Source organism: Ochotona curzoniae, unplaced genomic scaffold (genome assembly GCF_017591425.1).
Source record: "Ochotona curzoniae isolate NIBS_2020 unplaced genomic scaffold, NIBS_Ocur_1.0 contig_2723, whole genome shotgun sequence".
NCBI classification, from domain to species: Eukaryota; Metazoa; Chordata; class Mammalia; order Lagomorpha; family Ochotonidae; genus Ochotona; species Ochotona curzoniae.
In genome coordinates, this window is record NW_024465573.1 from 6,602,759 (window position 1) to 6,620,026 (window position 17,268).

Sequence of the window (17,268 nt, forward strand, 5' to 3'; positions counted from 1 at the left end):
ATTTCCCAACACTACTTCCTATAATTATTAACATACAGCTAATGCTGTTTCAAAGATACTACATCACTTCTTCCTATTTCTCTGAATTATTTTCAAGCAAATCCAAGCAATCTCATTATTTTATTTGCACAGAGTTTAACCAAAGTTAAATGATTATTTTAAACATAACAGTATCATCAACACACTCAAATATTAGGGTAAATCCTTAACATCCTCACTATCCAAATTTCCAGATCAGGTTTTGCTTGTTTGAGATATGGTCCAAACAAGGTCCACAGTGCGCCTTTGGTGGTTAGGTCCACTTGATCACATCTTGTTAAATCTTCCCACTGACAGCCCTACAGTAACACATACCAGATCAGGAATGATAACAGCAACTGAAGCCACCAGTAGGTGAATTGATTTTTGTCACCATTGTCCTCATCAACTAGAGCTATCTGATTTTCCTATTGGCTTTTGCCTTGATTTCCCTGATGAGCTCCTGCCAGTTGCTCTCATTTCTATCTGGTTGACATCTTTCCCACTGAGAAGTGGTGTCTATGCCTCACTTGGACCTGAATGGGTACAACATGATGACACAATGTGACTTACCGGGCTTGCTCATGGGTGGTGAAGGAGCATCGATTGTTTCCACCATACTGTGAGGAAACCCAAAAAAGACAGAGGCATTCCAGCTGACAGTCTCAACTGCACCCAGTCTTCATGATACCCTATCAAACCTGTGGTTAAAGAAGTTTTCAGATGATTCCAATTGCCAAGCTATTTGATTTCTCTAAATGTCTGGGTCCTCCTACTTACTATAAAGTGAAACCAAGCCATCTCCACTTGGGTTTTCTTTTAGACAGAGCAATTTGTAACCTGCCAGCCCAATGAATCTATTTCAATAAAAATATCTTATGGTTTATGTCGCTATACTTTGAGACAGTGTGTTATATAACATTAGGAACCACCCTGGCTCTTACCATGGCTATTCCCTTGAATAGCTGGATCCCCCCATCCCATGCTCCTGCCTCAGAGAAGCACCCTCCTCATAACATAGGAATCCACATTAACACAAAGTGTTTTTACTATTTACATGAGGAACTTCTAGGAAACAAACTCATTCTGGCACTAGGTTATGTTTGTCATCACTAAGTCCAGAGTGTCTCCATTTAATTTTCCTGGAAAACAAATCTCTACAGGCCTTATTTTTCGGCAATGACCAGAAAGGTTCCAACAGACTAAGTTCCAGTCTGCATTCATCCTCTCTGTACCCTGCCTCCAGTGCTTTCCTTCACAGTGGGCCCTGGAGAGGAAACAGGTTGCTCTACAGTAGGTTTTCTTTCTCTTTCGACAATTACACTTCAGCATTTGAAATAAAGGAAATCAAAAGCGCATCTCTACTCAGCTAAATTATTTGTCACTTCGTTAACCAGCTTTTGTCTTCAAAAAATGTTAAATTCTCTCACTCATTTATATTCCTATTTTCTTTAGAAATAAGGACACTTCAAAGGAAGAGGTTATACACTGCTGTAATAAATACAATTCATCCCATAAAAACTGCCATTAAAAATCAATAAAGAGCAATGAAAGTTTTACTTAGATAAAAAATTTAACAATCAAGCTTGGGGCTCAGCACAGTAGCCTAGCAGCTAAAGTCCTCACCTTACATGCACCAGGATCCCATTCGGGTGCCAGTTCTAATCCCAGCAGACTTGCTTCCCTTCCAGCTCCCTGCCTGTGGCCTGAAAAAGCAGTAGAGGACGGCCCAGAGCCTTGGTATTCTGCAGCCACGTGGAAAATCCAGAAGAAGTTCCAGGCTCCTGGCTTCCAATCGGCGCAGGTCCAGCCATTGCAGCCATCTGGGGATATCAATCACCAGACATAAGATCTTCCTCTCTGTCTCTCTGTCTCTGTGTAAATTGGACTTTCCAATAAAAATAAACAAATCTTTTTTAAAAAATCAAGCATGATAGAAATCATGGATAGCAATTGCTATATTATACACATCTCACTTTCTAATTTATTTATATAATTCTATTGGGTTATTTCTTTTTAAGATTTATTTATTTTTATTGGAAAGGCAGATGTTCAGAGGAGGAGGGACAGAGAGGAAGATCTTCTGTCCGATGATTCACTCCCCAACTGGCCGATCCGAAGCCAGGAGCCAGGAACTTCTTTCCAGGTCTCCCACGCAGGTGCAGGGTCCCAATGCTCTAGGCCGTGCTCGACTTCTCTCCCAGGCCACAAGCAGGGGATTGGATGGGAAGTGGAACTGCCAGAATTAGAACCGGTGGTCACATGGGATCCCGGCACATTCAAGGTGAAGACCTTAACCACTATGCTATCACACCGGGCCCACTGTTTTATTTTTATTTATTTTCATCTAATTTGAAAAGCAGAGAGACAAAGACAGACTGCCAGAGAGATAAAGCAGTTTCATTCACTGGCTCACTCCCTAAATGTCTACAATAGCCTGGGCTGGGCCAGGTCAAAGTCAGGAACCCAGAATTCAATCCATAACTTTCACATGGATGACAGAGAACCATGTACTTGAGAGCTCACATACTATGTTCCAGATTGCACATTAGCATGAAAATAAAAGCCAAGGTGGAGCTGAGATGCGGGCACCACAAATGCCATCTTATCTAGTGCACCACTCTCTCCCTGGAAAATGGAATTTTTTTTAAAAAAAAGATTTATTTTTATTAATTTTTTTTATTGGAAAGGCAGATATACAGGGAGGAGAGACAGAGAGGAAGATCCTCCGTCTGATGATTCACTCCTCAGGTGGCCGCAATGGCCAATGCTATGCCGATCCAAAGCCAGGAGCCTATTCCAGGTCTCCCATATGCGGGTGCAGGGTCCCAAAGCTTTGGGCCATCCTCCACTGCCTTCCTGGGCCACAAGCAGGGAGCTGGAAGGGAAGCGGGGCTGCAGGGATTAGAACCGACGCCCATATGGGATCCCGGGCGTGCAAGGCGAGGACCTTAACCACTTGCGCCACCGCGCTGGGCCCGAAAATGGAATTTAACAGATTGCCTAGTACTTGTAAAAAACTCTTCAATTCACATAGCTGATTCAAAAGTTTGAAAGAGGAAGCTTATTATTCATAGTTTTGTAACAATATCCAACAGTAGTCACATTTGTTTATTGAAAAGTTTTCAAATTTGGAGCTGATTCCACAATTACTTAAGCAGTATATAATGAAGATTATTATGATACAATCAACAATACCTTTTAAAATCTCAGATCTCTGTGTCAGGCCCTTTCCTCCTCTCTTCCTGGTTACCTAGTAGAATCACAATAATCAGAAATGAGAAGCAATTCCTGTGACAGCTAAGAACAGAAATCAGACATCAATGTACAGAAGTCATTGATGAATTTCCCTAAGATAGAGGCAGATGATGTAATTCTAGTGATTAAGTGAAATGCAGGGGGAGTTCTAGCTCTCTGCATGTCCCTGATTGGCTGACACTGAGGGGTGGTTAACTTTAATAGTGATATATACTACAGTCAGCATTGATAAGAGTCATAAACAAGTTTTATCACTTATTACACCAAGCAATGTTGTCAGCACCTTACCACTCAGTCTTCACAACCTTATAAAATTGGCACTATCTCTAATTCTTAGTTTTAGAAACAGTCACAGATTTGGGTAACATGTCCAAGGATGTACAACTAACTAGTGAGGGTGAAGCTGAGGTGGAAAGCAAAGGAATGCAAATAGTTTCCTCACGGCTTTGCTATGCTGAGGCAGTTTTCAAATCGTTGCTATCTATCTTGTTTTACATGCATATTTCAAACTTTTATTTTTGACAGCTTATCTACATTTGTAAGCTGGAAACTATATTATACAACTGAGCGTGTTCAGCTAACTATAAACAGACAGTGCCACAAACTTAAAAATGCTGTAACTACTTATAATCTAACCATAACATCTTGCCATATTTCTCAAATCTGCCATAAATCTCAAATTTCATTTCTCCATGAAAATGTCATGTACCCAAAAGAAGCGTCTGAATGTTGCCTAATAGTTAACTTAGCACAGTATCTATAGGTTGCTATATTTTAAAAGAAAATTACTCATTTTCATTGGAAAGGCATATTAACAAAGACTGAAAGGTCTTCCAGCCACTGGTTCAGTCCACAAAAAGCTGCAAAAGCCAGAGCTGAGCCAATCTGAAGCGAGGAGCCTTCTCTGGGTCACACACACACAGGTGCATGGTCCCAAGGCTTTGGACAATCCCTTGATGCTTTCCCAGGCAACAAGCAGGGAGCTGGATGGGAAGCGGAGCAACCTTGACACAAACCAGTGCTCACATGGATTGCTGGTACGTGGAAGGGACAGATAGCCAGTGGAGCCACTGTTGGCTTCTATTACTTGTTTTTGCTAATCCAATTCTATGAGAGGACACATGTATTGATCCAAATGTAAACGACTGTGAGTAAAGTTACAGACCTTGTAAGGACACATCTTACAAAGCACCAATACCAAAATGTTATTCCAAAGTTTGTTCAAAAACAAGCTAAACTAGGTATCATGTGTCAACACATCACTTGTGGTCCCCATCACAGATATTTCTGTGTTATGCAAGAGCCATTCACACAGATACTGGATCTGTGACCCCTGTTAATCACATCTATTGCATATGATTTTGTTTCTCTGAACACCATGTATTAGCTACAGTCCACATGGCTCAAGTTATGGAAGTGGTTTCCCTCTCAAGCAATTGACATTGGGACTGAAAGTTGAATTGGTTTCTGCAGATGCAGTCCTTCCTCCTTATTCCTAAAATTGATTTTCCATACACTCAATAACAGTCAACCAGTGTTCACAAGCATTAAATGGAAAATCTGATATTAAAAATAATGAATTCAGAAATTCCAAAAATAAATAAGCTTTATGCTATGTATCACAGCAATGATATTGCATCTCCCCAATTAGTTCCACCTTGGACTTTAGTCAAATTATTCCTTTATTCAGTGTATCCACATGTGCACTACTTGCTTGCTAGTCACTCAGTGGCCATCTCAGTTATTGGGTTGATTGCCATGATATCTCAGTGCTTGCGTTTAAATAATTACATAATTGTCCAGTGTACAAGCACAGGGACGCTAATGTCTTGGATATACCCAAGATAATCTGCAAGGTATTTTATTAAAATGAAAGGGTGAAAGCTCTTCATTTGGGAACAATACACACACACCCACCCATTGTAAAGATCTGATGACTGTTGTGTATTTCTATCCCTTATTTATAAACTTCAGCACAGACAATTTACTAATATATAGAAAAAGGAAAGCTATCTTGCTTTTAGTACTATCATCAGTTTCAGGCACCCTCTGACAGGAATGAAGCTCTGGCTCCTGACTTTGGCCTGCCTCAGTCCTGGCTGTTGTAGCTATCTGGGGATTGAACCAATAGATGGAAAATTCTTCTCTCAGCATCCTTATAACTTTTTCAAATAAATCTTTTTTAAAAAAATGTAAATGCATTTTTATCACATGGAGCTCAGCATGAAAACCTCTGAGAATTTCTGAGGCACCATCAGGAGGAATGAGGTGGCTCTGCAGTGTGACAGGCAACCATCTCCCCACTGGGTCCTGTCAGATCAGATTAACAAGAAATCTTGTTCTTCTGGAGACATCTTCATGTATTTGGTGGCTTGTGTCTTATTCCTTTGGATAGAGTGGAACTCAAACAGGAGCCCATGGGACTCCACAATTCGCCTAGCTGCTGAAGAACAAAGCCTTTGGCCTTCTACTCACCACTAGGAAGCAAGGATTTGTTTTCAGTACTTTGTCATTCCCTGCTGTCTGTGCTGCTGCTGCACATGGTAGGGCTGCTCCAGGCCTCCTCTGGCTCCAGAGACCAGGCCCAACTTACCCAAGGTCCTGGAGAAGACACCAAGCCTTTTCCTGTCCAAGAACATGGTTCAACACTTATCCCCAGGTGATGGGTAGTGAAAATTTCCATTTCCTGCAGGATAAACCCTTTCCTCTCTGCATGGTGATACAAGGTCCTATGGCCTCAACAAAATAATCACAGAACAATTTTGTCTATGATAGATTTTTCCCAGACTGGATGCTTGTGTCATATCCTTGATAATTTTGCCTTATTTAGTGTCATCCACCGATTAGACAGAGTAATTTAGTCTATGATAGGTTTTTCCCAGACTGGATGTTTGTGTCATATCCTTAATAATTTTGCCTTGTTTACTGTCATCCACCAATTAGACAGTTGTTCGTCATATTAAAAACGAAAGCAGCAAAACATCTTAACTAATATCCAGAAGTCAAGCTGCTTGTTAACATAAGAAAATTTTTAAAACATAAATGTAAAAAAGCATCTTTTTATAATCATGATCTTATCTGATCCTCACACCCCTGAGGACTGACAGTTTTATGACGACACATTAAAATGAGGAAACTAAAATGAAAAAAAAATTCTTTGACTCCATGTCTCCCATTTATTTCTCTTCAACACAACAGACTTCCACTAAAACTTACCAAAAGCTCAGCTTGGGATGCCATGTAAGCCACTCTCATGCAAGTGGACATCAATGAATTTCTGATAACTAGAGCAGGTTTCAGTCTCCTTTCCTATTCAGCTCTAAATTTGTCTTTATAGGAAGTAATGGTAGCCAGTTTATTGAGTACTTACCATGTGTAAACAATCAAACTATCATTTTACATGTCTTATTTATTTTCATAGATTTGGGTAATGAGAGTTACACAGAGAGAGAGAGCACATTCATCTTCTGGTTCACTGCACAGATGGATTTAAAGGCCAGCATCTGGCTAGGCTGAAGGCAGAAGCCAGGCACTTCATCTGGGTTTCCGACATAAATCGCAGGGGCCCAAACACTGCTTTTCCTAGGCCATTAGTAGGTAGCTAAATGAGAAGTGGAGTGGCCAAGACTCAAACTGGCACTCAAATAGGATGCCAGCTTTGCACTATGCTGCAATTCTAACCCCCTACATGCCTTATTTAAACTCAACAACCATGTAATTCATATCTGTATCAGCAATGAGCAACCCAAGGCCCAGCGCAGTGACACTGTTAGTTTAAACTTGGGATCCAACTTGAAGCTTCCAGTCTTACCAGTCAGAATTCGTGACTTATGTGCACAACGATCTCTAAAGCTTGACGTCATATATTTTATCTTGAGTTAAAGCAAAGACAAAATATTTCCAGTAATCACCAGATAAGAATCAGTGGAAATGTTGTTTTTTTCATTAAAAAAAGTCATTTGAACTTTTTCATTTTTAAACTTCAATGATCTGGAGAAATTACTCTCCTAAATTATTCTTTATCCTGGCCATTCAGGATGCATGAGCTTTTATTCTTTTACTTTGTATATCCCTGCTAAAATTTATCATTATTACTATTGGTATTTTAACTGCACAATTACCTTAATAAGGCAGAGAGGTTTGTTTGAACAGCTCATTTAAAAAAATACAGACCTACTTTTGTGTAAATGTCTAATTGCAACAATATTCATGCTACACTCTTCTAGCATAATCATTTTTGTCTTCCCTTTTATTTCAGCTACTCCTATTACAATTAGTGACACTTTTCTTCCTGCAGTTATTTTTTAAATATTATTTTCCCTTCTGTTTTTAATGGTATAATCAATCAGTAAACTATTTCTAGCCCCATTTTTCCCCTTATATTTTCAAAGTTCTATCCCTTTTCATTTCATTAAGGGCTACCTGCCCTTTTTCCACTGCTCACAGAACACACATATTTCCCTAATGTGTTGAAAGAAATGATATCGTTGATTTCTTATACTCCAGAGGCTCTGCCTTTAATGTTTTCTTCTCATTTCAGTACACTCAAAGCCTTTGTGCTTTTTTTAAACAAGTATACTCCAAAAGTATGCAGAAGATACAACTATGAGGTAGTATTACTACAAGATGTCTTCCCTCTCTGGATGTATCAAACGTTGAAGCCAATTCTTCTGTTGTGAAGGGGGCTGGCTGTGACGCTCTTACAAGTTTTGTTTGTTTTTTTTTTTTTTTACATCACCAAGACATCGGGAATTGTACTTTCCACAAGGGCAAGGCATTTTATTGAGCCCAACTGATCTCTTAAAAGCGGAGAGGTTTTTTGTTCCTTTGTTTTTGATGATTTTCTTCTGGAATCCACTCTGCCCATCTCTCACCCACAAAAAGCAATCTTTTTGGGAAAAATTCCAGTGACTCAAAGCTGACTTTAGCAAATTTCCCACCAGTGGAAACAGCACTCACCAACCCTGTACCCATTCATCTTTGAGGATAGAAGTTGATCTTGATGCAACAGCATTTCCTTTGTTAGTGCCATTGGAGAAGCTGGTCATTCCTCTCCATCAGGGTTGAGATTTTCCCAGTGTCCAGTTGGATATCAGTTCATGCTGTTCTTCTAATACAGAAATCTTTTTCTTGGGGTAGGAGTGTAAGGGATTATAGTAGAGCTCTCTACAATAAATAAATCTTATCTCTACAAACAAATAAGTCTCATTTCTACAAACAAATCTTTTCCTACCATTCCCAAACATTTTAATCCTAGCCATTGGTGAACAATTCTAAACTATGACCTAGGGCCAGTATTTGGGGATAGCCTATAAAGCTATCACATGCAATAGAGGCACCCCGAATGGGTGCTGGCTGGAGTCCTGGCTGCTCTGTTTCCAGTGATACTCCATTCTAGTGTGTTTGCGAAAGCAGCAGCAGATGGCCCAAGTGCTTTAACCCCTGTCACCTTCACGGGAGACCTGGATGAAATTCCTGCAGTTGGCTTTGGCCTTGCGAAGCCCTAGCCAGTACAATCAATTTGGGAGTGAATCAACCAACACATAGAGCTCTCCCTCCCTCTCTCTGCTTCTAACTCTTCCAAATAAATAAATATTAGAAAAGAACTGCATTCTAGGTTTCCAGCTACATCCTTTTTGCAAGTCTGCAAGAGTGGTCCTTCACTGGTAGCTAATGCTTATCCTATTTTAATGTGACTTTAAAACAACTTGTTAAAACTTACTTACTTGAAGGGTGTTGGGGGAGGGGATTTCCCATCTGTTGGCTTAATCTCTGAATGGTTCACAAAGAGCCAAGGGTAAGCCAGATCAGCGTCAGGGGCTTGAGGTTCCACAGACACCTCTCAAATGGATGGTAGAGACTCAATACTTGAAGCATCATGTGCTGCCCCGCAAAGTGCTCAATAACAGGAAGCCAGAACTGGAGCATGGATTCAGACCAAGGGATTCCCATATGAGACACAGGCATCACAAGCGGTATCTTCACTACTGCACCAATATTGCTCTGCAACTGCGACTTTTAATCTCATAATCTATTATGAGCAATTCAATGTGCCAGCTGAGTTCATAGTCCTATTCCTAATCCAAATGTTTGTTTTGTATATCTTTTCAAATATTTCCAAAGGTTTTTTGACTCTAATACTTCAACTTGGGCAGATAGAATGAATACACATACATTGAGAACATGGGGAAAATGTAGTATTTTGGTTTAAAAAAAAATTTTATCACAAAATTTTCCTACTTCTTTACTCAAACAAAAGACTAAATAGATAAATATCTCTACTCCCTCCACTCTAAGCAACTACACAGATATTTATAGAAGCAGCCCACCTCACTGACAGCAGATGATCACTGTGGGCCATGCTGGTAACCACAGGAGCGCACAGCCGATGACGTTAGAAATCTGCCTTGTGGCTTCCGTTTGCTCAGCAATGCTGTGTTGCAGAAACTTACAGGGTCACTTGCGTTTCCCTTAAGAGATACTTTGAAAGGACATCTAAAAGAAGTATCTGAACAACTGAGGGCATTTAAAAATCCTATTTATGTTGATAAACTGTATATTATAGAATTAAAACATTTGAACATTTAAACTAAAGCACATCTCATTACATGTATCTACTACTACTGCACACTATATATGTACTACCAGTTTTTGACTTTAAAAGGATGCTTATGTCACTATTCCAGATTGACTCAGACTTTCAGAAAGTCATTTTAATACAGACAAGAGTTGGATATATTAATTATGCTGGGTTTTTATTTCTACTTGATTCCTACTTCTCCAATGCCCCATCTTCCTGTCAGCTATTTCCTAGGTTCCTCGGTATCACAATGCTTCCTACCTCCCCCATCAATGTCCTCAGTTTCCTTCATTACTGTTCGGGAAACTTCTGACATATATTAAACAGGCTTAGACATTCTGGGTTTATTACTAAGAATGTTAATGCATGTAAAATATTTGGCTTAGTGCCTCAATGATGTTGACCATCCTCTCGAGAGAAAAAAAAAAAGTTTTGTTATCTAGCCAACACTAAAATTTCACAAACTCCTTCTGGACTAGAAGTAGCTTTTTGGCCTATCACATGGGCAAGGGAAAAATCACTTTTCTAGCTATACTGAAAATGTAAAAAGGGAGGCTCACAATAAGCTGAGTGGCCCAACGTATATGAGTTCCTGGTGTTGCAAAACATACTACCCCATGAATACCAAATAGGGAAGGTCTAATAATCCTCTCAAAGAAAAATACTTGTCATAAGAAATGTGTAAAGGGAAAATACAGAGGGAGATAACTATTTAGGAGGCACCCAGTACGTGTGGTAACTTGATTCCAAGCATAGTTTCTAGACCCATGGGTCACCTGAATCGCAGCTCATCATGCATGCCAGCACACAGCCGTTCTGCACAACTCGACTCCCAGGTGCATGGGTGAAAGAAAGGTCAACGATGCACTGTCCATGTCCATGTCAAGTCTCTCTAGGAGACTCTGACTCAGTTGGAGATGGTGGACTTCTGACTTAGGACTGCGACAGGGTACAGGGTCTCCATTCCAGGCAAATGAAGGAGAGGCAAATAAATGCTGGGCCTAGTATAGCAGAGGGACTACCTACACAGGACAACAAGTGTGCAAAAAAGAAAAAATCCAATAGAATTGTTAAGACAATTCTTTGTAAAACAGCACTTACAAATAAAGAACCCATCCAAAGTCAACACTGAATTTTAAAATTCACTTTTTTGAACTAAATGGTTTGAATTATGAAAAAAAAAAGCATATACTGGAATTGCACAGCAGAAAATCAATTGCTTCTGAAAAGGAGTTACCATATGGACAAAACCTTATGTCACAAATATTACTACTGGGCTGCTGTGCAGAAAATCAAACTGCTTCTTGAGATTATTTAGTAGTGAAGCTCTCCCCCTAGTGGAACTAAGTAGGAATTTTAACAAAAAGGGTGAAATCATTTTCATTAGATTTACAGAATTAAATAAGATAAGCTGCTTCACACTCTATGCAACCTACAAAGCAGTGTAAAGATTTGGTTAAAATGTAAGGTGTCTTATGTCTCTATTAGAGCTGACATATAAAATTATTTTAGTATTTTGAGCTGAACAGGTGATATGGACTGAAGGTATAGATGTGTTCCTCCAAAGTTCCCACGTTAAATCAAGGTATTGGATGTCTTTGAGGTATCTGGCCTCCTGAGTAGGATTACTGCCCTATCAAGAGGCCTAAGAGGCCCTTTCTCCCTCAGAAGAATTACCCAGGTGAAGGCAATGGCTTGGGAGTACAGCAATTTCACCCCCCTCAATGAATATCCCTCTACAATGAAATGCTACTCACTGAAAATTTTAACTCAAAAAACAACTCAGATATAATCCAATTAACTGATGTATAACTTACTGGTCATTACCAAAGTCTCAGCCACCAGCACCCACCATGCTGGGGCCCACTGAGAGTGGATTTGGGATGAGCGAGGTATGTTGACACAGCAGCTATAACATGCAATGAGGATGCTCATTCCCCATTGTCGAGTCCCTGCAATGTGTCAATCCAGCTTCCTGTGAATGTGCACCCTGGCATCAATAGGGAATGGTGACTCAGTTACATGAGTACCTGTCAACCACCTGGAGACACAAAGCAAATCCCAGGCTACTGGATTCAGCTTGATAAGCTATTGCCAACATTTTAGGAGAAATTAGATGAAAGGCAATTTCTTCTTTTCCAACTCTTTCAGATCAAATCAGCAAGTCTGGCTTTAAGCTTGGCATGGTAACTACAGAGGCCTAAGTCCCGGGACCAGGGCTCCTACCTGGTCTGTGAAGATGCACACTGCAGTCAGTTCCAGATTCTGCCTTACTTTTCAACAAACACTGGGACACAGGGATTATTTTCTGTACCTCAAGAGCAACTAAGTTTTACATCTGAGGGCTGCTACAGAAAAACTGATTTGGCTCTCACTACGTACCTGTAACAGTGTGTGGAGATTTGGAGTATTCCCTTAAATAATCAAGTCTGTAACTATTATTACCTCTTGGTTTTTCATATACTTGACAACCACATAAATCTTGTTTAAATCTGATTGAATCTGCTCATTCACCCTGTAAGAAGCATAAAACCTATAAACAAAAGCTTGCAAAAACAGTTCTGAATGTGTCTGGGTTTAAAGCCTCTCACTTCATCTTCTTGAAAAAATGCCAATTCTAGCCAGATTCTATTTGTTTCCACTGGAAGTACTCATACTTGCCTTGCCTTCAACCAAAATAACTGATTTGATCTGTTTCAAATACTGGGATTCCAAATAAGACTGTACTTGAAAAAGAAAACTGGTCCCATGGCTGAAACCACAAAAGAATTAACCAATTCTAATATCCTATTGACATCAAAAGTCACACTTGCAAGGCAGAGAGGCATAGCCTGCATGTTACTGTCACATTTTTTATTAAACAAAACATTATCTAATTGTTATAAATCTTTGTATTAGATTATATAAAATGTTTTCAATTTATCATTTTTTTAACTTATTTACCTCTATTAGAAAGTCAGACATACAGAGAGGAAGATCTTCCGTCCACTGATTCACTCTCCCAGTGGTCACAATGGCCAGAGCTGAGCCAACTTGAAGCCAGGAGCTTGGAGCCTCTTCCAGGTCTCCCATGCGGGTGCAGGGTCCCAAGGCTATGAGCTGTCCTGGACTCTTTCCCAGGCCACAGCAGGAAGCTAGATGGGAAGCTGGGCTGCTGGAACTAACCTCAACATGTGCAAGGCAAGCACTTTAGCCACTAGGCTTCCCTGCCAGGCCCTGCTTTGAATTTTAATAGTGTTTATTGCTCTGTAGCAATGCTATAAATCAACAATGAAGAAACTAAAACCAGAAATATGAAAAAATTTCCACCAAAGACTTTGAGAGCAAATAGCCAAACTGGATTTGAAACCTGATGAGACTCCAAACATTACGGTTTTAAGTATCATGCCACTGTCTCACATGTAGGACTAAGGAAAGATTACAAAAAGATTTATTTTTAGGGGCGGGGGCTCAACAGGCTAATCCTCCACCCTCGACACCAGCATCACATGAGCGTTCCTGCTGCATTACTTTACCAGCTCTGCATCCTGAGAAAACAGCAGAGCATAGCCCAAATCCTCACGACCTTGCACCCATATGGGAGACCCAGAAGAGGCCACAGCTCCCAGTTTCCCATCAGCCCAGCTCTGGCCATAGTGGGCCTTTTGGGGTGTGAGCTAGCAGATGGACGATCTTCTCTCCATGTCTTTCTTTCTCTATATAAATATGGCTTCGATACATTTTTTAAAGAAAAACTGGCTTTTTTTTAATGTAGTGATGGCTTTTGTTGGAGAATAGAGCAGAAGGGAAAAAAGGATGTTGACAAGAACCAAAATCTCAATGTGGCAAGACTATAGCCAAGTCACAGATAACGATGGGAAAAAAAAGTCTTTTCTCTTCTCCCCCCTACCATAATGTCCATTTGTGTGAGCATGTACTAACGTGAGTGTAGTTTCGCAATGGTGATGGTGGCGAAGGGGTTATTTTCCACATCAAAAATTGTAAAACTTACAGAAAATGAAACTGCAGAGCAAGGTATATACAGTACTTTATCACCCACTTTCAATTAAGAACTCACAATCCCGTTTCATTTACATACATTTCTTTCTGTGTAGTACTTTGAAGTCAATACTGCACCATTACAATTTCATTAAATATTCTGGCAGGTGTCTGTAGGAGGAGCTTTAAGATATTAAAAATACTTGCAACACCATTAACACAACTCACAAGCTCCTTAATATCACTACATGACTAGTGTTCAATTTTTTTTCATGTAAATTTTCATTAAGTTCTAAATCAAGTTCACGGTGTGATTGGTTAATGTCTCTTCAATCTCTCTTGGATGCTCCGTCCCATTTCTTTCCTCCTTGCAACTTAAACAGTTGGGTCATTTAAAAGATTTCTTAGTCTGATTCTTCATTAAATGAAAGTTGTTTCCCTTTGCTGTTGGTCAATGCTATACAATGCTCTTTCTGTTAATGAGTGGACAACCAATCAATTTGCTTTGTTTTCATAAGAACACTTTATCGGCAGCAGTATGTTACTCCATCAGAAAGCACATGTGAGATGCTGCCTTCCACGTGAGCATTGTTTTTAGTCCTTTGCTGCTCCACTTCCAAACCAACTCTCTGCTAATCTTCCTGGAAACGCAGAAGTTAACACAAGCGCTTGGGCCGTGCACATATGTAGAAAACACCAAGCATCTCCTGGCTTCTGACCCAGTCCAGCCCCAGCATCTGGAACTATCTGGGCAGTGAACCAGTGGGTGGGAGATCTCTCCCAGTGTTATCCTCTATGTAACTCTTTCAGATAAACATACCTTTTCAAAAAGAAAAAGGCTGTCTCTTTACACATTTTTAGTTATGGTTAACCAATACTTTATCTCCATTAGATATTGCAAAATAATACTGCAATCAGGTCATTTACTTCAAAGTGGAGAAAAACACTCCTCATTTACTATTTAACTACCCAATTACACTGGGGAATTTTCACAGAAGACTTCGCTTAGCCGTCGTCTAAACATGAGGTAGTTCATAGCATCCTCCAGTAGTGACCAATCAATGCTTTGATTTTTGATCTGTTCTCTTTGGATAGTATCATTTTGAATTCATGTCTCAATCCTCTGCAGTTATTTTTATGTTGATTCTCAAACTGGCTCACCAGTTATGAGAGCACAATAATCTTTGGCAATTTTGTTGCTTTTTAGTATTTATAGATGTTATAGGTATACCTTACAGATTTCCTGAATATATTATTTCTTAATAGACAAATTGCCCTGAGTTTATGTTGATAAGTTGATGTTTCACCTCAATAAACTCAGTAGCAATGAGTTTAACTTAATGGAATTAGGACACCACCTAATCATTTCACTTAAGCGGCTACATATTTGCATACATTAAGTGATGGTTCTATAATTTTGTAAGTATAGTTAAAGTAACTTCAAACTCAAATCAACAAGCATGCTTTAAAATCTAGTTTCTAATATGCATCTGTAGTCCTACTCCTCTTAAATAGTAATCCTATAACATTGCCCTGATTTGCTCCTGTCTATCATACACTATACTTACAGTAGTACCTATCTTTAACACCCTATGGCAGCCACTGTATGACTATCATTATTAACATACCCATTTCTTAGTGTTTATTTTTGCTATTAGGAATAGTTATGCAATAGCTTAATGTGCAAACTCTTTAGAAAAAAATTTTTTTACAAGTATTATGTTGACAGCAGATTCTTACAAATAGGATTGCTAGAGTCAAAGTATAAATTCATAAGAAATTCTGGAAGCTATTAACAAATCTTACCTTCAGAGAGACAATGCTGTAATGACCAAAGCAATGTCTGAGTAGATATTTCACCAATATCTTGTCAATAAAATGTGACTTGGGATTTTGCTGCTCCAGAGGTGAGAAACATTAACTTGAAACATTTTTCTCATTCTGAAGTTGTCACTTCTTACAGTTAAGAATTACATGCACTTATACTATGAAGTTTCTTCACTTCCCTAAAGAGCCCAGTTTTCTTTAGGGTTGCTGCCTCCCCGTTCCTTTTTTTATCTCGGAAACCAGTCTGAACATTATTAGTCAAGTTCAGTCTCTAGCCTTCTCTAATCACATAACTTGTTCGATACTTTTCTTGAGAAGTGGTGACCGATCCTGAACATTCCATTGCATTCAGACTAGCATTTTGCCTGAGGAAAATATTGAGTAGCTCCCTGTCAAAGAAAAATAAATCCTGCATTTTGTTAAGTAACGTTTGAGAATTTAGGTTTTCCTCAAACTTCAAATGTGTCATTTCCAAATAACACTTCTGATTATCCCTAATTAAGAACTATACCCATTGTGACGTCAAGCATATTTTCTCAAAACGAATCATTTGTGAAGCAAACTGGCTGCATGTGACACTTAATCAAAACCATTCTGCCTTTCTACTGTTCCCTTGGCTATAAAGCTGGAGAAAATGCTTCCTACTGTATCTAAGTGTAGACATCAATTTATATCACTTACTTTTCAAATATCTGATGTCTGCTCAAATCCCTTTAATATAAAATTCCAAATAATCTTTTCACACTCCTATTTTGTTTTCCAAAATGTCAGCTACTCATTGTATTCCTTAAGCTGTTCTTTTCCCCTCATCTTTTTGCTTTAGAACACTAGTTCAAGTTAGGCCCTTTGGACTAGAAACACGAGTACTGCTTAACTCGGAAACTAATTTCTGGACTTTTGCAGACAATTGAATCAGAAACTGTGGGGAAGAACAGCAAAAACAAGCCTGATAGCTCTGATGCATGATAAAATTTGAGAAACCAATGGCTTCCAACAGCTCCCATAATTCTCAGACTGGCATTGCTTAAGGCAGTTAGCTTTCTATTACTTTTTCTGTAAGATTTATTTTCATTGGAAAGTGAGATACACAAAGAGGAGAGACAGAGAGGAAGATCTTCAGTCTGATGATTCACTCAAGTGGCCACAACAGCTGGAGCTGTGCCAATCTGAAGCCAGGATCCTGGAACCTCCTCCAGATCTCCCACACGGGTATAGGGTCCCAAGATTTTGGGCTGTCCTCAACTGCTTTCTCAGGCCACAACCAAGGAGCTGGATGGGAAGCAGGGCTTCCGGGATTAGAACCGGCGCCCATGTGTGATCCCAGTGCATGCAAGGTGAGGACTTCATCTGCTAGGGTACCACACTGGACTCTATTACCTTCATATACACTCTTTTCCAATTAGTCTGTAAGTTACTTAAGGAATCATGACTTCAACTTTTATCCCATTCAGTAATATAGCATGACACTAGCCAAGTTTCCCAAACTGCTTGATTCGCCCCACTTTCATTCTGAATAGCTCAAGAGACTTACATTTTTGCACTAAAATAGAAGGAAGAGAGTTTCTGATACATGGCTAGAGTCAGTATTCTCTTCTTTGCCATTTAAG

The 17,268-nt window shown here is 39.5% G+C and overlaps 1 protein-coding gene and 1 long non-coding RNA gene across 3 annotated transcripts in view; both read right to left on the reverse strand.

Annotated features, from left to right (window-relative positions):
- Positions 1 to 291: 291 nt before the first annotated feature.
- Positions 292 to 17,268, reverse strand: part of FAM76B (family with sequence similarity 76 member B) — a 35,362-nt gene continuing 18,385 nt past the window's right edge. Inside the window, exons 10-11 of one of the 2 annotated variants that reach the window (XM_040976833.1) lie at positions 3,217 to 3,271; positions 292 to 719 (exon numbers count right to left, since the gene is read on the reverse strand). In XM_040976833.1, the coding sequence (XP_040832767.1) occupies positions 601 to 719; positions 3,217 to 3,271 (174 nt within the window). In that variant the 3' untranslated portion in view covers positions 292 to 600. Of the gene's footprint in view, positions 720 to 3,025; positions 3,272 to 17,268 lie in introns of those variants that run through there. The other variant, XM_040976832.1, reaches the window with a different exon arrangement.
- LOC121154058 lies at positions 9,041 to 16,742 on the reverse strand. Its single transcript, XR_005883456.1, has 2 exons — positions 15,641 to 16,742; positions 9,041 to 12,371 (listed from the first exon to the last, which is right to left on the reverse strand). It is a non-coding gene; the product is annotated as an uncharacterized LOC121154058 (long non-coding RNA).